At 34.8% G+C, this 25,867-nt stretch overlaps 1 protein-coding gene and 2 long non-coding RNA genes across 14 annotated transcripts in view; all 3 read left to right on the top strand.

The window, feature by feature from the left end:
• The window catches only part of ZNF280D (zinc finger protein 280D), a 48,716-nt gene extending 27,289 nt beyond the window's left edge, over window positions 1-21,427 (top strand). For 9 of the 12 annotated variants that reach the window (XM_086848982.1, XM_086848984.1, XM_023934061.2 and 6 more), the window contains 6 exons: window positions 963-1,207; window positions 1,798-1,938; window positions 3,571-3,633; window positions 4,168-4,286; window positions 4,463-4,499; window positions 19,029-21,427. In XM_086848982.1, the coding sequence (XP_086705108.1) occupies window positions 963-1,207; window positions 1,798-1,938; window positions 3,571-3,633; window positions 4,168-4,286; window positions 4,463-4,499; window positions 19,029-19,662 (1,239 nt within the window). In that variant the 3' untranslated portion in view covers window positions 19,663-21,427. The remainder of the gene's footprint in view (window positions 1-962; window positions 1,208-1,797; window positions 1,939-3,570; window positions 3,634-4,167; window positions 4,287-4,462; window positions 4,500-19,028) is intronic. The other 3 variants (XR_015275815.1, XR_015275814.1, XR_015275816.1) reach the window with 1 other exon arrangement.
• LOC111922618 (uncharacterized) lies at window positions 5,323-6,880 on the top strand. The gene is made up of 2 exons (XR_002860608.2): window positions 5,323-5,412; window positions 6,783-6,880. It is a non-coding gene; the product is annotated as an uncharacterized LOC111922618 (long non-coding RNA).
• A 1,471-nt stretch (window positions 21,428-22,898) lies between the features above and the next one.
• The window catches only part of LOC111934158 (uncharacterized), a 16,564-nt gene continuing 13,595 nt past the window's right edge, over window positions 22,899-25,867 (top strand). The window contains exons 1-3 of the long non-coding RNA XR_002867067.2: window positions 22,899-22,973; window positions 24,861-25,026; window positions 25,436-25,567. This is a non-coding gene — a long non-coding RNA (uncharacterized LOC111934158). The remainder of the gene's footprint in view (window positions 22,974-24,860; window positions 25,027-25,435; window positions 25,568-25,867) is intronic.

Below are 25,867 nucleotides of genomic sequence, written 5' to 3'. Positions count from 1 at the left end.
AAGTCATTCTTCCATTTCTCAAGAGGGATCTAATTAGACTAGGATTTTCTTGTAGATTTCAGGACTTTTTCCAACAGTTTTTTAATGGAGTGTTAAAATACATGTTCTTTCAGTTGCAAGGAAGAAAAGTTAACATTTTGATCAGCTCTTCATAGTTCATTTGCTGTAGAGTCAGGAAGGAAAAATGACTTCAGTTGCTGTTGATTGTTTTGCTTGGCAGAAGTATTGTAAAGCACCAATTCTTTACTCTGTGATAATACCTCAATTTTTAAAAGATTTTGGGGTCTTCATGACCTAATAAAAGCTAATTTAACATAATAATAAATTATGTTAAAATACATGTTAGTAGACCTTGACAGGATGCAGATGTTACTACTGAAAAACCTGGAACCAGATTTAGAAGACGAGGTGCTTCTAAACTAGGAATATGGGTAAGAAATATAATTAGAAGTCATGGTGTGAGTCAAAACCACATTTGAGAGCATGACAGAGGAGTTCAAGAATACCAGAATTACTCCTTGGAGTTCTAGGATGGGGAGCAAACATATCTGAAGGGAGTAGATCATCATGAGGCAGCAATACACAGGACTTTTTTGTTAAATCCAGACACTTATGGGATAGTTTGATATTCTTTTTAGTAGGGCTGATTGGCCTGACACTTCTGCTACATTTTTTTTTTTTTCATTTAAGAAAGCAGGATCTAGCTCTGGAATAAAAACATGTATTTTGTCATGACCAGCTATTTTGACAAACTTTTTAAGCATCCAGTTGCCTATTAGAGATTAACTCTAATCCAGCAGTATTTTCAGTATTTTGTATTCTTCAAAGTAATCTTTAGTCAGGAGAGTGTTTTATGCTATGGTTTGTACTGTAAGGTGACTTAAACTTTGAGACAAACAGAAGTGGGAAACTTGGAGAGCTTAAATCTAAACAGAATTTTTTTTTTAATTTCGTACTTGTAGGTGACTATTCGAGCATCTTTGGGAACTCATCAGTCAGGACCATTAGCTACATCTTCTGTTAGTACAAGCAGTTCCACATTTCAGTTATCACCTAAAGCTAAAAATACAACCACTAAAAATCATAACAAATCTAATACAACTAAGTCAAGAGGAAAATCAAAACAAACTACATCGAAGAAACAAAATGCATGGACAAACAGCAGAAAAAAAAAAGAACCTACAAATGTAACATTTCCTAATCTAAGGTAAAGTACTAGCATTAAAATTGTCTTTAAGTATTCTTTGAACATAAATAACAATCATTTAATGGTCTTTCAGTAACTTTAATGCTGTAATACAGAAGATCTGGCACCTCAGGTTTGCCAAGAAAGCAATCAGCAAAACTGGGGAAGAGCAGGATTATATTCTTGCTTTGTGGATGTTTCAAGGCTCATGGGTAATATTGAGGCATTTTCTGTGTGTTGTGATGGCTGGAAATAATTATTTTAAGTACTTCTCAAGAGCATAGAGACAAATTCAGATGTACTCATCCACTGTATTGTCTCTTGTTTCTAGGAGTGGCCAATAAAGAGATGCTTACATTAACTTTAACTTTTTTATTAGGGTCATAATGATGGTACATTGTTCAAGTAAAAGCAAAACTTTGTTTATTTGTGCTAGTGTAACTTACAAGTATTTAGCTGATTTTTTTAAAGCTCCTCATGATCATTTTTAAGCTCCTCATTTTTTCCCTAGTATAGGCAAGCTTGCTACTTACTTAAAGGAAAAAGTTTGAAAAAGTTATCTCTTCTGAAAGCGTTGCTATTAACTGATAACTTTTTCATGTTACTGTTAGGCATCGTGTGGGAACTCACAAATGCATTGAGTGTTTCACTGAAATAAAAGATTTTGCGAGTCACTTCCCTGCTTACGTCCATTGTAGTTTATGCAGATACAACACCAGCTGTAGCAAGGCCTACGTGAATCACATGATGAGGTAAGAACTCTGCAAAATTTTTACTTGCTTAGTGAATACTTCCTAAGTTCATGTAAGGTGTGAAGTGTTTGTTAGGTGAATTTTGAACTAGATTTTCAGACTAGCAGGGAAATGTGTATGGTTGGAATTTTACTTTTTAACAAAGGGTTAAACTCCACATTTTGTTTTGCTTTAAAAATCCAATGGTTCAGGCAGTATTACACCTTTGCTTCAGAGTTTATATGGGATCTTCCATAATCACTTCAGCCTGACTTGGCAAATAATGACTAATTATTGCATGTTCTCTGGGTCTCAGATTGAATGGCTCATCTGATTTTACAAGTGCTGAATGAATGCAGCCCACAGCTAGTGAAGTCTGTGCTCAGATTTAAAGGATATCTCAAATAGCAAACTCAAGTGGATACTTTTCCTTACACTACTTCTGGTCATCCATAGAAATAACGTCTCATTTTGTCATCACTTGTGGGGCAGCTTGGGGTATTAGTGATGACAGCTGTAAAAAAGCCTGTTAAGAAAACAAATGCATTTGTTTTCAGAGCCATACAATTATACTATACAATAATTAGATACAGATTACGCAGCAGTGACAGTAAAACAACATTTTGAAAACCTCCTTGTTAATCCTGTGCCCTGAAGAAGCCAACTGTATTGTGAAAAATAGTGAATGTGATTTTCTTTCTGAATTCATGTGCATAGAAAATGCCTTGGCATTTGTGAGTGCTAGATTTCTTGAACCTGTGACCTAAGTTTTTAGGTAAACTTTGTGTATTGACCTATTCATACTAATTTCAATGCTCACAGAAGTCCTAGGCTGGAATAGTTTACATGCTTTTATGTGTGTATTCTACTGTTTGCATGCTTAAAAAAAAATAAAAAATAATGTGCCTAATTCCAACTGTAGAAGGAAAAATTTACTTTGGAAGGGGAAAGAGGTAAATTGTTCTATTGTTGGCAGTGGTCTGGATGGCAGGTCAAATTCATCCATGGAGTAAAATAGCCAATCTTTTATCCTTTGTCCCCTTGATGCACTAATGCATCTCCTACTCTGATCCTTTGTAGTACCTACCATCACCTCTTTGGTGAGTGTAAGGAAAAAGTGATAGTGAGGAGGAAGACTGTTAGAGGGAGGGTGTTTGTGGAGGAGCAACCCTGGTACTCAGCTGCCTGCACATTGTTCCTTGGTTGAGAATAGTGCTGGCAGATACTTAACTGCATAAGAGACAGCTTACAGGTTATCAGAAAATTTCATTTCTCAATGAAACATCTCTTTAGGAAGCACAAGTTCAGCCAAGTTTTAGTTCTTTTGTGGTGCACTCTATAACTACAGCCATGCTTTGTCAAAAGATGAACTGCTGATGAAAGCTATAAGAGCATGTTCTTGCAGGACTGTGCCAGTAAAGCTTTTCACCTTCCAAACTTACAAGGGAGCCAATGTTTTAAACTAGAGCTGAGATCCACAAATCCATAAGCTTTAAGCAATTTAATGTTTAAGAATAATGCAGTTCAGTAACTTAGGCTTCTATTTTCATGTTTTGTCATAAGCAAATCTCAGTACCATGACTAGTGAAGGGATTATGTGGAGTAATGTGTTCAAGAAAACCAGTCTAAGTGGTAATGTTTTCATATATTTAGTTTTCACAGTGCTCGTCCAAGTAAAAGATTTTGGATCTTTAAGAAGCATTCAGAAGAGCTACGGTAATTCTGCTTTTTTCAGTTACAGATCATTATGTTTTTACTTTCTGATGTGGAACTGATAACTTTGTTGAGATTGTAACCTCTTGAATTGCCACAGTTTAGAACAGAGAAATAAAACCATTATAGCAGCGTTCTGGTCAGTGACAAATAGTTCTTTGTTCACATTTATGAACTTAATTCTGTGGAGTTTAAAATTCTTTTTATTATTATTTTTGATTATTCATAAGGTTCAAAATGGGGAGGGGGTCAGGGAAAGAAAAAAAACCATCCATCCAAACAGAAACTCGTGCTCTACAGATAAATTTCTTTCTAAAGTCATGTTCTTTGTACTATATCCAGCATGGAGATGCCCTGCTCATTGATGGGAATTTCCTGATACTAGTTGCAGTAGAAAAAGTAAGATTATGTTTTTGTGAATCATCTCATCTGAAGTTGATTTTTTTTTTTTATAGTCTGTCCAGTTGCTGTAAGTTAAGAAAAGTGTTTCCATGACCATGTTGTAATTACATTTCTTTTTTAATTTTTATTTCCTAGAGGTGTGACTGTAGTGTGTCTTAACTGTGATTTCCTGGCTGATGTTTCTGGCTTGGATAACATGGCCACACATCTGAGTGAGAACCAGACTCACACTTGTCAAGTTATTGTAGAGAAAGGTAAGTACATGTGGTGTCTTTTTTATACAATATATAAATACCTACATGTGTGTCTCTTGTGTTATCACAGTCCTAATTGGAGTTACATTATTTCTGTACTTGCATTTAACAGTGAGTACTTCTGTATTTCCACATTTTAAAATATTCTTAATTAAATCCTTTGTTTTTATTTTCAGTTTCCTCAGATAATCCAACTGCTGCACAAGTGTCTCAGTAAGTTTTATTTTACTGCTTAATGTTTTTTTTTCTATTAATTTAGTGATGGCCAAAATTTGCACTTTAAACTTGGGTTTCTTTTGAATTACACAGAATTTGAAATGTATGGATGAACATAGGCCTTTACTGTACTAGTGCTCTTTCATCTTACCATATCCACTACTACAAGAGTGAAGAGATAAAACTATTACCTATTGCAGCTAAAACAAAACCAGGCTTTTGTTCATTTTGGAGAGACATAAATAATTGTTGCAGTGCTGGAACTTCTCAATTCTGACCTGTCCATATACAATGAGATTGTCGCTTCTACTTAATACTAGCTTTATCAAATTAGTGGTTTATATTCTCTATGTAATATGAATACAAAAAGGGATGTCCTTTACTGAAGTAGGACAAATTCAGTCTTAATATTTTTAAAAATTTAAAAATTATTTTAAAAACTGTCTTCTTCCTATGACAAAGGCATACTGTTTTGTATTAGCTTTTTTTATTCTGACTTTCAAAGAGGAATTCATATGTATTAATCGGGGTTTTTTAAGGATTTGAAAAAGAACCTTGCAGTATTATGGAGATTGTGTTTCAGATTGTGTTAGTTTAAGTTTTTTTAAACCTTAGAAGATTCAGACATGCCAAGCCCTTCCTGATTATCCTGGAACAGTTTCTGAGTCTTTACAGTGTAGTTTTTAGCCTGTTTATGCCTTAATTCAAGGTTTAGAGGTGTGTCAGTTAAACATTTGTGTTTTCTTCATATCATTTCCAAACACAGAATCAAAAATGTCAGTTAGACTGCAGAGAAGTATTTTAAAAGTTAGAAGAAAATTGTTAAAGACAGAGTCCATCTAGCCTTCAGCAGGATTCTAAAAGCAGTTTAGATAGTCTCATGCATGGTGAGAACTCTTCCAACAGAGTGGTAAGTTCTTAGGCATGTAAGTATAAATCAGCTTTCAGTGAGTTTTGGAGGTATCCCAAATAGATTATTTAATATTTATTAAGTATTTTCTTTCTTAGTTTCCATAAAGTGGCTAGTAAGAGGGCGTTCTCTTGTAGTTTAGCTTTCAGTGAAACTTAATGACAAAATTAAGTGTTGAGCTACGATACTTGTGAAAACATTAGCTTTTGTATTTGGAGCTGGCATTAGGTGTTGGGAATTAATACACGCTGAAGTGTTTGGAAGGAAAGGTTATAGATGTGTTAATTGGTGGCTGAGGATGTACAGTTTATACACTAATAATACAGTTGTGGCAGGCTGTTGTCTGTACTGCCAAAGGATCTTGCTGTCTTGAATGCATTACAGAGACGTATGGAAATATGTAAGAATGTTGGATATATATGTGTTACTCAGAAGCTGATGGCTGAGCACTGAAAAGATTTGAAGTAAAGTCAAGAGTGTATGCAGGTTTGTTTCTGCAAGATGTTAGAGTAGGACAGATGCAGTTAGCCATTATTTTTGAGGGTTCTGATGCCAACATAGTTAGTTACTGGTACCACAGAAGTGATACAAAATCCATGATGGTGCTTTTTGAAACTGTCAGGCTCATAGGCTTCATTAATTTAATTAAATCTTGTCCCATATACTAGTTCTCTGATACTTTGGACAAGAATGTATCGTTGCTAAGCTGGAGATTGAGTATACCTCTGTAGCAGATAGTTTTAATTCATAATTTGCTGTACAAACAAAAATGTTCATCTTTTTGTGGGCTGGTTCTTAGTGGTACTCTTTGATTGCTTTGGAAGAAGAGGAACTTGCAGACAATATTCACAACTTCTGCTGTATAGTTTCTCAATGATCTTCGAATGTTTCTTCCAATTCTTTGACCTATAATTCAATGACTTGTTTATGGGGCTCTCAGAATCACTTCATCATTGGAAGCAATGACTCAATAACAATCTTGAACACTTTTGGATCTTCTCTTGCATCTCTCAGATGGTATCTTTTGGTGTCTTTAATTATATATTGGATTGTCTTGTATGTGTTTTAAAACCCATCTTTATTGCTAATGATCAGACATGTTCCATGAACTCTGTGCACTGTTACAGAGCCTGTCTTTGGACCAGAATCCTGCCATTAGTAATACAGATAACCTATCTGGGGATGTCACAGCAGAATGTTTTTAAAATTTTTACTCGGCATAAATCTCCATGTTTATTTGGTGATCCACCTTGTGCTGAGGAAGTAAGATTTAATAACTATGCGAGTACTCTTCTAATTGCTCAACTCTCTTCTTTGCACAACCATTAACATATTTTTAAATGAACTGACAGCAGACATTTTTGTTGCAGGGCAGTTGAAAGTGAGCAGGTATCCTATACTGCCTTGGCTCACTGATACATCATTGTGGACCAGAAAATTGAACCCAGTCCAGCTTGGGATTATTTTGGTATGTAAGCAAACAAGGATCTGACCAGACCTTTTCCTTTTTCTTCATGCACTGAAGCTGTGGTATTCTCTTCTTGCATCTTTTAGACAGCAGGTCTGGTCTTTACTCCCAATATTGTAGTCAAAGGCCCTTTTTGATAATGTTCTCTGCTTTGCAGCATTGATTGGCAGCTTTTTGTACTCCGTTGAAGAGAGGCTTACCAGGAGTTTCATTTACATGATGCAGTGTTTCTTTGCTGCTCATGTGCAGTGTATTTTCCCTGCTCCAGGCTATCAGTATCATCCCAAGCTAGAGTAGTGAGTAAATGGTGATGGATATGGGCTGATGTTAAAGCCCATTTTGTTCTGAACTTGATCCCACTTTCTGAAACTAAAAGGCTTTGTCGTTCTTTTTGGATGTTCACTAAAGCATACAAGTCCTGTCTATTTAATATTCAAGTAAATTACATTTTTTTCTGCCAGTGATTTTATGGGATATAGTGGCAAAATATGCAGTCTTCTGTTGCATGTAACTACATAAACTGAGTCTTGGCCAAAGGAATTTATTAGCTGCTTTGCTCTTTGGTAGCTGAGCTTCTTTTTGCTCCAAATTACTGTGAAAGGAGGAAGGCATGTAATGGAAGTACATACACTTATTGAGCCTTGATTCTGAGGGTGGAGCAGCTACTGTTCCAATTCATTCACACCTTGTTCTTTGGGTATCATCTCTCATCTACAAGGATGCTCTACTCAAGCTGCTGGGACATTTGCTGTTTTTGATTTTACTGCTTCTGATTTAATCTTCAGTTCTAGATTATCTATGGCAAGTTTATCCATCAGGATATGTGATGAGCTTTGCTTTTGTTGTGATGAACATCTAATGTTCCTCCAAACTCAGCCTTCTGTTTACAGTGGATATATTTTGGTTGAATCTCATTTGCTAGCCTGCAAGCGGCGTAGTAAATAAAGCTTACCTCACTTAAGGATCAATCACTGATACAACTTCCTAGTTGCAAGAACTCAGTTTTGATTGAATACAAGCTGTTCTTGATTTGTAGCACTTCCTTTTTCTGAATAATCAAATTCTTTGAGATTAATTCATTTTGACTAGTTTTTTTGTCCTCTTCTAGTACTCAGTCACAGGTCTGGTGACAGTGAGCTTCTGCAGCTGTTGTAGTATTTCTAATAATGGCAAGCATCCTGTCATCCATTGTCTCTTCTGTGTATTTTGTGATTGAGCATGTGCACATTTGCTCAGTACACTGAAGTCTTACTCTATACACTCACTTTTTTCCTTCTGACAGAACCTGTGTTCCATCTTGAATGCTGTTGTTCAGCTTCAAGCATCACTTACCTAATACAGGTTTCTCTTGCAGGACTTAATTCTGTTTTGACACAGCAGCATTCAAAAAACCATTGTGGGTTTGTGTTTTCATTGTGAACATGCTGTTCATTTCAGAGGAAGCTGAATTTGTGTTTCACTTTCATTCAGGTTTCTGATAGCAAGAATGGAATGTGATTGCAGGTTTTTGTGGCTTTCAGAAACATTCTCTAAGAATTTCCCAGAAGTGACACTAGACAGACACTTGAAGTTATATGAATTCTACATTTTATGAATGCTTATTTGGAATATTATCCTTCAGTTCTTTTGCAGCTTTGATACAGAAATTTAAGTTTCAAACTTGCATTTTAAACACAGGGTTCTTACAGATATGAGAGATTTCTGGAAACGGTTCATGTAGAATCAATTTGCCTTGTGACAGACATTCTGTTTCCATTTGTGTGAGGATCTTGGAAAGGTGACTTGTGTGGAAAACTCATTAAAATAAACCTGCCTGACTTAGTATTAAATCTCTCTTATGATCAACAAAACAATTTACATGAATAATGCAACATACCGGACCATATTTGCGAGGGCAGAGCATGAATATGCATGATATAACCAGTTTAGCTTATGGCCAGAGAATTAAGATTTTATTTGTATGTACCTTAACTTATTTGTATGTACCTTAACCTATCTCTTTTATTATTTTTAGGACACTAAGTGTTACTGTTTGACTAGTCAGTTAGGTCTTACTTTTGTTAAGAAAGTCACACAAACAAAGTAAATGTTCGTTTCTATTATTCTGTTAAATGTAACTGTGCAGCATTTAAGGTTACATCTGTCAAAATAAAGAATTTCTGCTAGAAGGTGGTATTCATTTAAAAAAAAGCCAACACATAAAAATCACAAACCCAATGACCTTTCCATTCTTTTGGGTGTAAATAGATTTATATCTTTTTATGCTGGGTATGATTCTGGTAAATGTCTGGAAGATACTTTGAGCAACTTAAAGTTGATTTCTTGAAATTCTTGAAGCTACAGTCACCCCAGAAAAGGTTACTTTTGGTTAGGTGTGGACAAAAAATAAATGTTTGGCAAAAGATTCCAGCTGAGTTTGTTCTGCTTACCCAGTGAGCCTTTGGTTGTAAGAAAACAGCAATGAGAGATTGCTTGGAAGACAGTGGCTCATTATTTGAGCTGTGTGTGTGTGCAAATATATACAGTGTTGTTGTGTGATAGTAGCGCAAGTAATGAGACTGAATTTCAGAAATGAGAATACTCCTCTTTGCTTTTAACTGCATTTTAGAGTCTAGCTTTTGTTACTGCCTCCAGATCTCTTCCATTAGTCCATTAGTGTCTCTTCATCTATCAAATAAAGTTTCAGACCACACTGAATGTAGACTTCAAGATGTCTAAATTAATGTTCTTGACTTTTACTCTGAGTCTCTTTGGTTTTATGGCTGATCCATTCTGTTGACTATCTCAAGATGAAATTTTGTGCTCAGCTCCTCCTTTTCTATGGTCAATTTTTAAAAAGATTGACAATTAAAGGCCTTTTTTTCATTGTTCTTAACTAGAAGTTCATGTAGAATGAAGAATCTTTGTAGAGTTCTAGCAAGGTTTCAGAGTTAGTCAAAACTGTTGGACCAACAGACTCTACTAACTGGAGATGGTCACAGTCTTAGTTTTATTTTCATAATATTCTTTCCAGAAGCACCGTGACTTCACAGCTGTAAGAAAGTATTGTCTTTGTTAATGTTTGAGACCTATGGGATTTAATATTTCTTGTATCATGAAAGTGTTGGGAACATCACAAGGTGATCATTTTCTATGGTTTAGTGTCTATTCATGCAACTTCTGCCTATTGCAAATTAGGAGCTGCTTTCTAAAAGTACTCCTAAACAAAATTAAGGTTGAGAGTATACATCATCAATCCAAGGTAAACCATAATAACAGAGATGTGGTTACCACAAAATGTTATAAACTCTGCTAATTTCCAAACCAACATAAATGAGACAGTTGGAATCTATAAGCTATAAAATACAAACACAAAAATCTATCAAATTTGATCATGTAAAATAACATTCATAAAGGATTTAAAATAATCTCTAGATATTAGATCTAATTCACATACATTTAAGTTAGTGGCAAAACTTTAATTTATTGAGACAACAAGAACAGTATGTGTTGTCCCTGGATATGCAATATCTGATCTATTTTTTGTCTAAGTTAGTGAGTCTAATGGGAGTGACATTTTTATGACAGGACTGACTTTTTTATGACAAATTGCTATTTCTAATATATTTGTTTAAAGTTCTTGCACAGAAATTGTTTAAGCAGTAAAGCTAAATATTTGCTGTTGCATCATCTTCTACTGGTGTGGCTACTCATGATTAAGTACTTAAGAGTATTTAAAGTCCTGACCCAAAAAAATGTATTCTCGTTTGATTTATCCTGATTATTTCTCTGTTAATTAGAAGAGTATTTTTACAGTGCTACTGAAACCAATCCTTTTTGTAGATATTTTTGCCATCTATTGTTGCAGATTAAGATGTAATAAATAATAATGTGATTGATTGTGGTACAGTTTAAGATGCTGGTTAGCTGCTAGAACATTAATGTTAGGAAGAAAGTATTCATGCTGTGCTGAAACTATGCACTTAAATTCTTTTAAAGGTCTGGGTTTAGACTGCTTTTTTGGATTTAGGAAATTATATGTGGTTGATCAATCTAATATTAGTATACAGTTTTCATAAAATTTAAGTGGTAAAGCTGTTTTTTATGTCAAGTATTTTGCACCCTGTAGAAAACCATTAAGACTTGCTGAGGTTGTGAATAATTTAATTTATGATTAATAACATTATCTAAATATAATAGAGGTAGCACCATACTTCAGCAGATTAAATTTGCCTTTAATGCAGCATCAACAAAGAAGATACAGGCATAAGCAATTTTAAGGGGTTTGTTTGGTTTTTCTTTTTTTCTATAAGAAACCTTTGAAAGGTTAGATTTTGTTAGAATTGATGACTTAACAAGTTTGTAGGAGATACTTCTTGCTATGTCTGCGATAACATTTTCTTATAGAAACACAGAAAATCAATTCTGGTGATGTTGTGATAAGCTGTTTAATTAATGTGCTTTTCAAAGTCAATAAATTTAAATAATTTATAGCTCATCTAATGTATGGACTGTGCCTGTAAAGGAATTTTGCAGGAAGCATCCTCTCCAGATACTAGTTGGAGGTCAGCTGCAGTGTTTTACAGTTGTCCTAAAGTGAACTACAGCTCTGTTCTGGGTATTTGGGTTATGGTAGACAAATGAAAGAAAACTGAGCTTTATATTGTGGAATGTTTTTTTGTAAGGTACCTTTATGCACTTAATTTAGCATTTCAGATCTTAAAATACTTCAGTCGTGGTTTAAAAGGCCTTGTTGGTGAGGAGATCATTCCTCAGGTAGAATTAGAATAAAAATAATGCTCACTGTCTTAACATGGTTGGTTCCTGGTTTTCTTAGGGCAAGATAACTGGAAGAGCTTAGATGAAACAAGTTTATCTTTCTGTACACCCAGTAAAACAGTAAAGAATTCTGGAGTGAAGTATATTTAAGCTCAGCATAAGTGTCAGCTTTAAAAATCGTTTTCAGATTACTGATTTCTAACAGTCTAACTGTAAGTATCTTCATCCTTATCTCTATTTCAACCATACAGTATTTTGATTTTAATTCGTTACCCACACAGAAATCTCCATTAGAGAGAAAGAAGCTAAGTTGGTGGTCATGTCTTGTCTCTTCTACACACAGTCTAAAAGTATCTCAGAACTTTTTGTCTACTGTGAAGATCCAAGACAATTATTTTTTTTTATTATACATAAATTACTGATCATGGTGTTCAGAGGATCTGCATAGTGTAAGAATCCAGCTTTCTGCGTCTTACTGCAGAAAGCTGGGCTGTCTCAGAGACACACCTTTGGCTGGGCTGCCACACCAGAGGTGTGCAATTTGTGGTCTATAGTCATTCCCTTTGGCTGAGCTGAATGTCAGCCTCCAGTGAGGGACTGGTTTGCTTTCCTTATGTATCATCATATTCAGGAAGCATGCAAGTTGGTAACTGTGAAATGTGGATTAATACTGATTCTGAACTGTAGTTTTTGGAAGCGTGTCAGAATCTAAATGATCTCATACTACATATTCTTAACGTTTGTTCAGAAATAGATTCTGATTTTCAGAAAATTGGTTCTGATTTTTCAGATTTTTTTTTCAGATTTCTTTTTTTTTAAGAAGTTGTCTTTTTGTTGCCCTTCAGAAAGGGCAGTCTTGTTCCAGAAATCAGATGGTAAGAGAGTGGGAGAAGTCCTCAGACCTAGGAAAGATTTGTCTTGTAACGCTGCTTGCCAGCTTTCCAAAATACAGAGGGTTTAGTGAGTTTCTCTAACAGAAGCAATGGGTTTGTAGAAATGAGAAGACCATTTCATTCAGAAGTGTTACAAAAAATTCTCATGCAGAGTCACACCTTTTTCCATAGGTTGCATTATCACTTCAGGTGTGTTTTCTCTTAGTTTTCCTTTTTTATCCCATATTGTTTTTCAGCATTATAGAAGATGTCAAATTTGTATTTTTTTCTCCACAGAATTGTGTTCCATAATACTGTTTTATTTAAAAACAAAAAATGAAACATCCTCTGTCTAAATCAAAATGAAAACATATCAAAACCCAAACCCCACAGCAAAAGCTACTTTGATGTTAACTGAGTGAGCTTGCAGAGCACCTGAACCAAGACCTTTCAGAACAGTGTGCTGCTGTCTGTCCATGTGGTCTGGGCTGTGTGGAAACTCTAGTTGTTTTTTCCAAGGTGCCGTGGAATGCCTCTTACTTTGCTGCAGCCAGATGCTTGACATTTTGGCTGTTTATTGAAATACACAGCAGGAGGTTGAAGGACAGACCTTAGGGTGCTGAAGAACCAAAAGTACAAATGGATTTATCAGGTAGTTTAAAAACATAACATTTACAATTCCAAGAGATAAGTCAAGAAATCTTTCTCTCCTGGTAGTTCTCAGGGGCAAACAGGTCAGCCAGGGCAGAGGAGAGGAGAAGGTAGAGTGCAATCTTTCTGAGCTGGAAATCATTTCATAGCGTGGCTCATGTGTGGGTTTTGTATGACAGAAATATAACAAAGTACAACAGCCATATTGCAAGGAGTATTTTAAAATGTAGAAGCTTAACTTTGCCATACAATTTTCAAGCATTTGCTGTGGAATTTGGCCTCATTGAAACAAAAGATACCAGTTCTGTGGGAGAAAAATTACTCTGCTAAAAGTATGTAGCATTGTTTATGTAGTTTTAAATACCAGGTGATACAAATAATAATTTTAAATGTTCATCTTTATACACAGTGACCTCTTCTATTTTTTTGAACTAAAATTAACTTACAGTTGTATTGAGACAGAAAAAAAACCTAAGTAATTAATTTTGTCATTTAGGCACTTAGTGTTTCCTATGTAAAAATAATATGTAAGTAAGAAGCCCTGTAGTGTATAAGATGCTTTTAGCAGACAGATTTGATGTTTCTAAGTGGAAATTTTCATTCACACATGCTTTTCTACTATTTTAAAAATTGAAGGAAAAAATAATTTGATCATATTGTTTAGAGTTAAAAACTTTATTTCATTGGATAAATTTGCATAGAGGCTCAAAAGTTTCTTCTGAGACAAGCATTCTCTTGAGTCTTCAATATGTTTGCACATAAATATAATAGCATTTCTAGGGCTCAAACTCTGCAATGCTTAAAAAATCGATTAACTTTCTTTTCCTTCACTTTTTTTGCCCTTCCTTGTGCTAGCAAAACAGAAGTTTAGTTCAGGTATTTTTTCTGTCCAAATATAAAATTGTCCAGGCTTAGTTTTCATCCTATTCACTAAGGCATAATTGAATTTACATGTTTCTGGACTAGGCTACAATAGTTGCTTTCTAGTTTTGCTTTGTTTCTGTGGGTTTTGATGGGGGTTTTTTGTTGTTTTTTTTTTTTTTTAATTTGGAAGACTATTTGGAAACATCTTTACTGAGATCTTTGCTCAGTCTCTGCTACATAATAGATTCATGGGAATATCAGTGTGAAAATAATTTCTAAAACTTTATATTGTCATCAGCTCCTCTTGAATGTAAAATAAAAGAAATATCATTAATTATTACAGAAAATTTCGAGACCTAGTTTATCTGAAGGAAAAACAGAAACACCAACTTTTGAAAGGTAAATACAATGATCAGCTGCATCTTGAAATCAGGTACATAAAATAACACATGCTGTGTTATTTATCAGGTAACTGGGCAAAAAATGTTTGATTAATATTTTCATAACATTTCCTATGATAAAAAGTTTTCAATGGTAGTTGTAAGGTACTTTCTCAATAAGAAATGGAGAATTTAGGTTCCAAGTGTCAAAACACATTGTAAGTAATGCTTAAACGGCAAATTAGTCAAAATTTATAGGATGTTAAATCAATTGGCCAGACTGATAAACTTTTATTTTGTCTGTGAGTTATCAATATTGTTGGGGCAATTGGGAAACAATTTTAAAATACATTCTAGAATATTTATTTGTATCTATTTCTTTAGGTCTTTAAAAGCTTGTGATTTATGGAAGGCATACTCAACTAAAATCTTAGCAGAGCAAATATGTGAAACGGTTGGGTAACTAATAATTACAGCTCTACGCTTAAATTACATCAGTCTGGGAAAAGAACTGAAATTTTACACCTTTTATTGGCACATATTGCAGATAGAGTTATACTTCATATTACTCCAGATCCAGCAGCCCTGAATTATGTTATCTCAGTTAGTCACCTTTCACAATTGTTGGTGCAAATTTAACCTCTAAAATCTTAGTCAAAACTTAACTGTGATTATTTGTTTTATAGGCATTTATAGTGCCTTTAAAGAAAAAAAAATACTAACTGCTTTCAGAGTAACTGTCTTCTTCATCACTTTTATTCTGTCATATGCAGTGAGGGTCAAATTATTTTAAATTCTGCCTTCACTTAAAATGCTTGCTTAATAATTGAGACTAAACGGTTTGGGTTTTAGAAGTTATCTCTCTTTTTAGGCTACGGATTAATAAATGGTCACTATAATTCTAGTTGAATATGATGTACTACTTCTTCCTGTCCTTGTGTCTAAATAGACAAAAATAATTTTAATACATAAATCCATTCTGTGCTTTCTCATTAAAAACTTTGATGCTGTTTTGTAGGCTTTAGGGCAGACTTTTGGAGTTTTGTAGCTCTAGCGCTAGAGATTCTCAGTCCTCATGCTTTTCTCTGTTATTAATGCAAGGGAGTTAATATCAAGTAATTAGTGCCCCAGGAGCAGATCAGTAGATGAAAGCAGTTGACACTGAAAATGCTGCATCTTTTCACGGTGTTCAGGTTCAGAGGTGTTACTTTAGACCAGACTGGTGTTCCCTGGACAAGAGTGCTGCTCATGCTGTGCACACATACAGAGCTGCATGGGACATCCCATGTTGGTTTGGACTTCTGAGGACTCAGCTCCATTAGGGGTTGGAACACTTGTGGATCAGAGCTTCTAGTTCATTTTCTTCAAAAAATAAATATTATTTGTGTGCCCCAGTACTGCCTTGTACACTAAATTAATTATCTGGGAGCAATAAGGAATGGGTCACATCAACCTGTTAATGTAAATGCAAATGTAATACAAGTACCTGGAGAATCCTTTTCCACAGTCTGAAGGGAGTGTTTGCACACACTTTGGAGCTACTCTGTATGCAATGTGTAAATGTCACTTCTTTTATAGGGTTGGGTTTTTTTCTTTCTTGCTGTAGAATTTTTCCCTGAATTATTTTTAAAATCCTAATATGAAATAACCAACATAAAGTAATAAAATACTCTAAATAATGCAGCAAAAAAGCTTGAGCTAGTAAGATTTTGAAACATCAAGTGAAAAGAGCCTAGCTTTCCTCTGTCTCACTTGGCACTGAAATCTTGCATTTTGTGTAGAATGAGAAAAAACAAAACTAAATGGCTTTAATTTTTAAGCTTCTGTATCATGAGTTGGGGGTGTTTGTACTTGGTAGACTCATCTCTCACATTCAGAGCTGTGGCTTGTGCTGCTCTCTTGAAATGGTCTTACTGTAAGCTCTGATATCAGATACTCTATGGCAGCCAGTTCATTAATGTATCCCATACTTGGTGGTCAGGTCATGAACCTGGACTCTTTGGTTTCATTAAACAGAAGTCAGAATTTGCATTTCCTCTTTTCTGTATAAATACACCTGTTAATATTCTCGCATTTTCCTGTATTTTTGATGGCTGAATTTTTACTTTTCTTACACTATAACCAGTCCTATTTGCACATAGAGTACTAAGAGTACTTTTAGTTGCTAGTACTGGATAAAAGGCTTTTCTTTTTCAGCTACTGACATACTAACAGAATGAATTCTTGAAATATTGTACAATTTTTCTTTTAGCGTGGTGTTTTAGATTATCACAATTGCTAGGGTCTGCTGATCTATCTGCAGTTCATCACAGAGGCAAATTATTTCTTTGGAGAACTCTTGTATTAAAGGAACTTATTTGATGCTTAGTGATCTGAAAGATCACTGTTGTTTGTGGATAATTGTTTTTGTGATGTGATTGTTGCATAACAATATGTGTGTATATATTTCTTTTCTGCTCATGCCACTTGTTCCTCCCTTTCTGTGTTTTGCCAAAAATGAGTGAGAAAAAGGGTCTGGGTGGATGAAGCTGGGATTTTAGTTACTAGAAGGTAAAGGAGATTGTCATCAATTTGTTTTATATGTTAAGAGGGTGTACTAGTTCTTTGAGGAGTTTCTTGATGTGACTCTTGTCTGTGTGTGTACACCATGTGGGCTTTTCAGTGTGGAAACACTTCTCTTTATGGGGTTATTAGTTACTTATTATCCCTTTATTTAAAACCTTCTTTTTGTTACTGTTTTTGTATATCTGTGTTCTAAACTTCCCACATTAAGCATAATACTGTGCCTCTTAGCTCTGCAACTACATCTTGCCATTAAACTGCTTGATGAAAAATAGCAGCTAAAGGTTATATGTGTATGCACTGTTGCATGAAAAGTTGGACTAGATTTTCACATGAAAACAATTCTAAGTACTGAATTAGTGTTTATATGGCTCTGTATAACTGAAGTGTTTCTCTGGAAGAGATGAAGAAATCAGGAACAGTTATGACACACCAGTTATGTCAGCTGCAGCTGATGGGTGTGTCTGAGTGTTGGCTTTTGTACTGGAGCTTAGTTTCCTTGAGTTTTCTTTCCACTGTTACCTTGTTTACCCCATTTTTTCCAGACATTTGGGAGAGAAGAACTTGGATAGATAGACTGTATTAAAGAATGTCATATACTCTTTAGCTACTCCACTAAATGAGACAAACCCCCAAACCCTAACATTTCTTTCTGTTTGACAAAAGTAGCAAATACACGTCGTAATTTGGTAAAGAGGTTGGCCTATCTCTTGATTTAATTTCTTATAGTAAAAGAAAAGTCGGTGTAACAGGTTGAAAAGATTTCTATGACTGTGACCAGCAAAATTTCACCACTGAAGGCTATCCCAACAGTTTCTTCTTCCTGCTCAAATTATTCCTCTAACCTAGAGTAGAAGTAGGAAATGGAATATTCTTGGATTAGTTTACTTAAATAAAAGTAAAACTTGAAAATGGATTTCTGAATGCTATGGTAGCTCCTTTACTAGAGTTTCTTTAGAACTCAATATCATTTATTTTATTAGTGAATCGCTGGAATTGTTTTAAATTCCTTCAAATTAAATTTAAAGGATGAGTAGATCATATGTAGGTTTTCAGCTTGAAAATACATAGTAGCAAGGAATTGGTTTTTCCCTTTAAGGGTTCTGAACTGCATGTTGCTAACAGAATTTGAGTGGCTTTAGCCAAATCTTGTTTAAAACCACTTGAAGAAATAAAATAAAAGTTCATTTTGATTAATATTTGGTGATACTGGGTTTGTCACAGCTATTTTCTACATTACTGTCCGTTACTTCCAATTTCAGTTTATTTAAAAGTTAATTTGGGAGAATTAGCTTCTGATTTCACTTTCTAGATAGAATTTATATCTGAAATCAGACAAATAATTGTTCTTCCAGCTTTTCCTTTCTTCTTTTGCATATTTTCTTTTGTCTGTTACCACAATCATTTTAGGTAACTCAGTCTGCATATCTTTCTGAAAAACTTCGGATTGATTAAAAATGGTATTAAACTTTTTCCTGATTTAATCTTTACTGGAAAAACTGAACTTCTCTAATTCGGTATTTCCTCTTTATAAACACACAGTTTTACTCTGAAAGGTGACTGAAAATGCTGCTTCATAGAATCATTTTTTCAGTGAATCCAGATTGAGATTGGTCAAATAAATTCTGGATTTGTTAATTTAGATTTCCAGCTGTTAGCTTTAGTTTTGTGAGTATTTCTGAGTCAGTGGTATGAAGGTATAAAGCAATTTTATCTGCGTCTGTGTCAAAGAGGCTATGCAGGTAGAGGAACTACAGATATTTTGGGAAATTCTGTGTGTCACACAAAGGCAACCTTCCTTTCTGGAGCTGAAATGCAAGAACTAGGGTATTAATTGACTGCTAAATACAAAGCTGAGTTTGTAAATAGGTAAGAAAAATGCAGCTGTTAATTAAATTCTGCCTTTCTGCTATGAAACCTCATGACAAATCCCAAAGAGGAAAGCTTTAATACTCCTCTAGGTGTCACTTTGCAGAGTATAGCTAGGTGTTGCTTTATTTCATTTATAACATAAAATTATAAAAATCATATCTAAAAATAACTTGTTTCATGTTTTTTCAGCAAACAAGAGCATGACTCTTCAGATGAAACAAAAGAATGCAGTAGAAATCAAACTAAAAAAGTTGCATCCATTGAAAAGAGGGAAGACTCGTCACTGTCAAATACAGAAAATGTTCCTAGTTTGGAAGTCTCTGGCAACAGCTCAAAGAATTCTTTGCATGAGAAAAGAGCATACTGTGATTCAGCTAATAAGAAACAGTTAGTAGATGAGAAACAAAAATGTATTCGTGATGAAAGCAAGATGAAAATGTGCCAAAGCTCAGATGACGCTGTCCTGAAGGAGCAGACTAAAGTGCGTACCTTGGATGAAACCACGCTTTCAGCAAAGAACGTGAGGGACTTAAAGCTGACGTTGGGTGAAGATGTCAGTTTTGAGCAGTTCCTGAGAAAGAGGGATGAACCTGAATCTGTTAGTTCAGACATAAGTGAACAAGGCAGTATTCATTTGGAGCCTTTAACTCCATCAGAAGTACTAGAGCATGAAGCTACTGAAATTCTCCAAAAAGGTAATGTCGCACCTTCATCAAAGAAAGCAGGACAGCTCGCTGAGCAAACAGATGAGACTTCTAGAGAAAGCAATCCCAGCAGAATGGAACCAACTACAAACAAGACAGATGAAAATGAAGCAAGCTGAAATGGTGTTAATTTTATTGTTTGTTTTAAACTATGGTAAGAACACCATGGACCATTCCTGATGAGTGTGCTCATGGATGCTAAATACTAAACATTTTAAAAGGGAGGAGAGAAAGAGGCACCAAAGTGAAGTTTGCATCATGGAGGTAGCATGTATGTGTATGTATGACTGAATTCATTAAGCTTCAAAAAGGTAACACGTTAAAATATATCTTCCTGTCTCTTGGATGTGATATATTACTAGATTGATACTTAAAAAGAGGTATAAATTCTAATTTTTTTATAGTTAAGTAACCCAGGATAAGGCGATTCGCTCGCCCAGAAAGTATTTTTCTAAATTCTTCAGTGTGAATATCATTGAGCTGGGGATTGACTAAGAATTCACTTCTGATGCTGATATGGAGCACACTTGTAATGAAGGTTATTGGTCTGCTGATAGATTAAGTAAATACAAACCTCGGGACTTAGTGTCACATTCCTGTCTGTAAAAGCACGTAAACAGAAGTCTGTGAATTTGTGCACCTCTCTACAGGTGTAATCCTGCCAGGCTGTAAACTTACCTTAATAAACTTTCAGTGAAAGTGGAATTATTACAATAAAAATATATGTTTGTGGGGTTTTCACTATGCAGGCTGTGCAGAAATACCGAACATAACTGTATAAAGTAGGAGATAATGCTGAAAGTACTGTAGCTCTTAGACTTTTACCATTGGTTTAATTATTCTTAGCTGTAGACCCATAGGAATGGTCTGTAAGTCACACCAAAGTATGGTTTAATGTAAAAATGGTTTTAAGCAAAAATAAGGAAAACTCCAAACTGGAAACACCACCTGGCATGCGTTCTGCAATTTGCAGCTGCTACTGGCTAACTTTAAAAATAGGATACAAGGGCATAAAGTAGAATTGTACAGATCAATTTCAGGATTTTTTGTAGTCTGTTATGTACAGAAAGATGGCTGCTGCTTTTGGTTTGGTTTTGGAGGTTATTTTTGTCTTCTAGTTAGCTAGATCTAGGAATGCATATGATTAACAGTAGCTTGCTCTTTTGATTTCATTGCTCCATTTGAAACATTCAGAATGTGCTTTTGAGTTACAGTTTTGTTTTTAATGAATGTTAAATGTTTTGAACAGCTGTTAAACCACTGCTGTAAATTATTACTTTTTGAGTAAATATTTGCAACAAAAATTTGTCTTTGTGTATAATTTTATGCTCAGCTTGAAACTTTGGGCACAGTCTTCTCCCATTTTTTAAAAAGACTTGGTGACAGTTCCCAAAACATAAGTAACTTCAATATTGTGAATTTGAGACCTTTGTTTCATTGGGGATTTTTGTTAGTTTTAGTTTTTTTTGTTTCATATTAGAATTAAATGAGCAAGTGCCTATGCAGAAACATTTTTTGTACCTGTGTATTGTGATATGTGCTAACCTTTCCAGACTATACAGATATTTTTCTGACCCATCAGCCTGCAACTGAAGTTTCCTCTGTCCTGTTAAGTTCACCAAGCTCAGCTGCTAAGTGAGTATAGCAGTATTAAAACCTTGAGACCACCCAGCTTACTACTGGAACTTCTAAATAAACCAGATCTCAACAGCCTCAAAAGTTCCTTCAAGCTCTGAAGAGATGTGTGATTTAAGTCATTGTCAGCCATGCACATTTAGAAGACTTCTAAAAAAGAAAAGAGGAACTGTTTACATACTCCAGCTTTTTGAGATTTGCCACTTGAAGAACTTCAAATATCACAACAAATAAAAAAGCTGAGAAGAATAAGTTGCATTATTCTTTTGTTCTTTGGGGTATTTTATCATTAAATAGTGGTTTGGTTAACCAGTCTGATGTCTTCATGGTTTTACATGTGGAAGGTTACTCGTTGTGATCCTTTATTTTATGCTGTTCAATGCAGTTAATCAACTACAAAACTGCATGTGTATGTTACCAGGAGAGTTCCTGAATGCATCTGTGTTGAAACCAAGGAAAACCTGTAGTATTTTTAATCTGGTTGATGACCATCCATGCAAATTATATATTTTGAATAATGCTCTGATATGTGGTGGTAGAAAAGACTAAGTTCAACTGGAATCAGTTGCCATACTTGAAATTTCTTCATATATGTCTTTTATTATGCAATTGAATTTCTAAAACATTTACGATTTTAGTAAGAATTTTGTAGGATTTGGCTACATATTGTTGAGAAAAGGTGAAAAATAGAACTCAAAAACCTGCATATTTCGCAGAATTTTATCTATGTCATCTCAGCTGCTTACTGTATAAAGTATCATTTGTTTCCAACCATGTTGATAATGCTTATGCAAAAAGTAATGTTAAGTACAAACCACTCTAATACCTTCTGGTCCTTCTGAAAGAAGAGGTGAAAGAACTCTTGTTCTAGCAAGAGCATCAGATAACTTTTCATAGGCAGGGAAGGTATATCATCATGAAAATACTGACATGGTATTTTTGTGAAGGAGGAAAAATAAAACTCATTACTATTTTTCCTAAACGAGCTAATAGATTTGCTCATAAACACTGTAGGAAACTGCACAAGTGCAAAGATTGATTTCTGTCATGTTATTTGGGAAGTTTCCTAAAGAAGAGATAAGTTAAATTGATGCTTCTGGCAAAAGCTGCTCTGGAGGATCAAGTTTCATTAATGTGTTTTCAGTTAATTGAACATAACTGCACATGATTCAATTTGTTTTTTCTGAGTCATTTTAAAGTTGGCTTTTCCATCCAGCCATCAGTAGTTCTTACAGTGTGTCACCTCTCTTTTTGTCTTGGAAAAAAGTTTTTCTGACCCATCAGCCTGCAGTTTTCATTGCCTTACCAAAAACCAGTCACTTAATTCTTTGTGTCCGTAGTAGAATCACACTTTCCCCTCATCTCAAGAGCTGCTTCATATTTACTTGAATAAACACTGCAGTTTTATATAGTGCTTATTTTTAAGGAGGTTATGTGCCATGCATATGCTGTCTTCATTATTGACATTTGATAGAAAATTGCAGTCATCATGATCAGTGAACATTCAGTCCCTTGGATCTTCAAGTGCAATCAGTGTCTGCCTTGTGCAGCTTGGGACAGAAGCTTTGGTTGACCTGTGGTTCAGATTTTCCTAAATGGAAGGGCTGAGTAAACACAAAATATCCAATTGTAGCACATGCTGAATTCTAAGTATTGGGTGATGTATTTTAAACAAGAAAGTTTTTATGACAATTTTGTCTGCTTTTCTTTTCCTTGGCAGAGAGAAGAATCTTGGGCAATACATGTTAAATCTCATTTCTGTTGTGCTACTTCTAAAAGGAATCAGAAACTAAAGGTCAGGGTAAAGAATTTTGAGGAACACTTGTATTCTGCAACACCTTAATAAAGGATCTTAAAGCTTTTCTGCAGGCATTAAACATGGTTATTTATACGCTGGCATGTAGAAAGCAGTCATTTTCTTTTATACTGCCAGATACAGACATATTCCACTTAAGACTGTGACCATAAGCTGTCACAGCAGAATTTTGTTACAGACCACTTAGAGTTTTTTGTGTAGGGCAAATTTATACCTAATAATTCTCTTTGTTTTCATTAGTGTTGATTCTTGCAGCTTGTGAACTTACTTTGTCTGTTTGCATAGTGTATATTTTGATGTATGCTTCATATGCCCTTAATAAAAGAAAAAGGTAAGTATGTTTTATTATTACATTGATTTTAGCTTTTAGCAAAATATTTTAGTTTTAATGTAATTCAAAAGTTCTCAGTCCCTCACTGAAGAATGGCATGTTATCTCCTTTGAACATTATTTTTATGCAGGATTTTGACTCTAATCTTCCCCATGAATTCTGTACTAAAGGGGAAAGTATGTTGGCTGGTATTTCATATTAGTTTTACAGACACTATGTAGAGTTCCTTTGAGTTTTGGAGCACTTGTAGCTCTAAGACAACTGATTAGGATTTTGTATTCAGTCATTTAATTGACCCAAATTAATATTGTGAAGCTGATATTTCCTTTTTGTGCCGGATTAAAGAAAACAAAAATGTGTAAAATGTAAAATACTTTGAGGGAGTAAATGTAGTTGTGCCTTCAAGGTGCTGTAAAGCTAATGTGCTTATTGACATAAAAATGTGGTGGGTTTGTTGAGGGGCTTTTTCCTGTTTAACCCATTATATCAGAGAGGCTGAGTTTTTTTCTGTCAGCCAGGAAGATAACTGATGTAGCTGTATCTGTGTTTATGTTTGGGCAAGTTTATCTTCATATTAAGGAATTTGCTCAGATTACATGTGTGGGCTGTAGGCCAAAATAAGATCAAGTCCATGATCAAAACCAGTAGCTTTTCAGCAAGCAGTTCTCCATTTTTAAGCAGCATTGCTAGGTTGCTTGTTATGAATCTAATGTAGATAAACTGCATTTTATACTTTAGTTTATTAAAGTCTCAGGGTTAGGCATTTAAGTCAAAAGAGCCATTTTCTCCAAAATTTTTTGTGAATAAAGTACTTTCTTTATGAAGGAAGTTGTCTCATACTGACAGTGTGGTAGCCTTGAAAATGTAACCTTCATATGTTTTGCTCATACACAGTGTCATTAAGAATTAATCCTTTTGACTAAAGGAAAATCACCCGTGGGTCAGGTCCTTACAGCCTCTTGTGAGTTTTTTATATGGATCTGTCATGATAGGCTAGTAACAAATTGAAGCCCTTGTTTTCCTCTCTTTTAATGCTGTAGAATTGGAAAATGAATGCTTAGAAGTTTTTAAATTGCATGTATTTAAATTGCCTGTGTGTTTGCTGTCTGAAACAAGGATTGAGTTTTGTGTGCCAGTTTCTCAAATTTTCAGATGAGATTTGTCTTTCCACCTGATCTTGGGGAGACTTTGCTACTTCTTTTGGGGCTAATGATATGTAATATCATTTCCCAGGTTATTTAATGAAACCCAGTGTATTTGTTAGATAACATTTAAGTTGGACAGACTAGATAGAGGCAGTCAAAATGAATGCTAGTATGGTGAGTAATTAGGAATAGTTCAGCCTTAATGGAAAACTTGAGAAATACTGAATTTGATAGATAAATGGTGGCAGCATAGGAAGTCACGTGAAGCCTTAGCTACATTGGACTGTTCCTGCATTCCTGTTACTTTTCTTTGTCTGCACACATGGACATTTATGTGGAACTATAATGAAAACATAACTTGATTTTATTTTCCCTTATGTACCTGAACAGGGTAACAAAACACAAAGAGGATCTTGTTTATATCATGTTAAAAATGAGAGTTCAGCAGCAGTCCTTAGGCTGTTTTGAGCATAAAGTTGTCTAAACAGATTGTTCTAGAATTGCCATTATGCTTGAATTAGAGCACTTCACTAATCCAAGCAGGCTTCTTGACTAGGTGAGCTACTTGACTGTCTTGGACACTTTTATCATATTATTGCCTCTTAATTGCTATTCGTATTTTGGTAGTGATAAAAATATATCTGTTTTCCTTTCACATAATTTGTGGTTTATATTAATGTATTCTTTATTTAATGTGTTTACACAGTCCTTACAAATGTGTTGGTTCCTTCCATCAGAAAAAAAATTGAGAAAGCTTACAGTCTACTTGCACTGTTATGAGAATTTCTTGGTCACATCTCTTTTATATGTATGTTACCCTGCAAAACATACAGGAAACAAGGAGAGGGAACTATGAAAAAAATGTTTAGAAGGCCAGTCTTTTGCTTATCCTTAATTAGAGTGGGTAAAATATATCCACTGTGAACTGACTCCCTGCCATAATAGCTGTATTTGCTTCCTTATAGGTGGTAGGAATTCTGAACAGAATCTCCAGGGAAAATACAAAGCAGCAAACAAAGAGTGTCATTGAATTATCAAGATGTCTCCTTGCAATAAAAGATCAATAAGAAGCAGCAGCAGCAAATGGGAATTTTACTGTGAGTGGAATATAGAACATGTACAAGCAAAATGCTTCTACTTTTAGTCTTTTATTTAATGAGAATGTGGTTAATGAGAGTAGACATCTCTATCAAGAAACATGAGATTCTGGTCTGCATCGGACAGAACTGTTTCCAGTCACTTCACAGCACAAAGATTTGACCTGATTGTAACGTGATATTCTTGAGTATAATGTACATACTTTAGTTAAAGATCAGTAATTGACAAAATTCTCTTGGTCCAAACATTATTCCTGTCCATCAAGTGAAATACGGATCATTGCAATGTATCTGGCTATG

This window comes from Cyanistes caeruleus, chromosome 13 (assembly GCF_971803275.1).
Source record: "Cyanistes caeruleus chromosome 13, bCyaCae1.hap1.1, whole genome shotgun sequence".
Classification (NCBI taxonomy): Eukaryota; Metazoa; Chordata; class Aves; order Passeriformes; family Paridae; genus Cyanistes; species Cyanistes caeruleus.
Note: the sequence above shows the minus strand (reverse complement) of the source record. Positions and strands in the feature narration are given on the sequence as shown.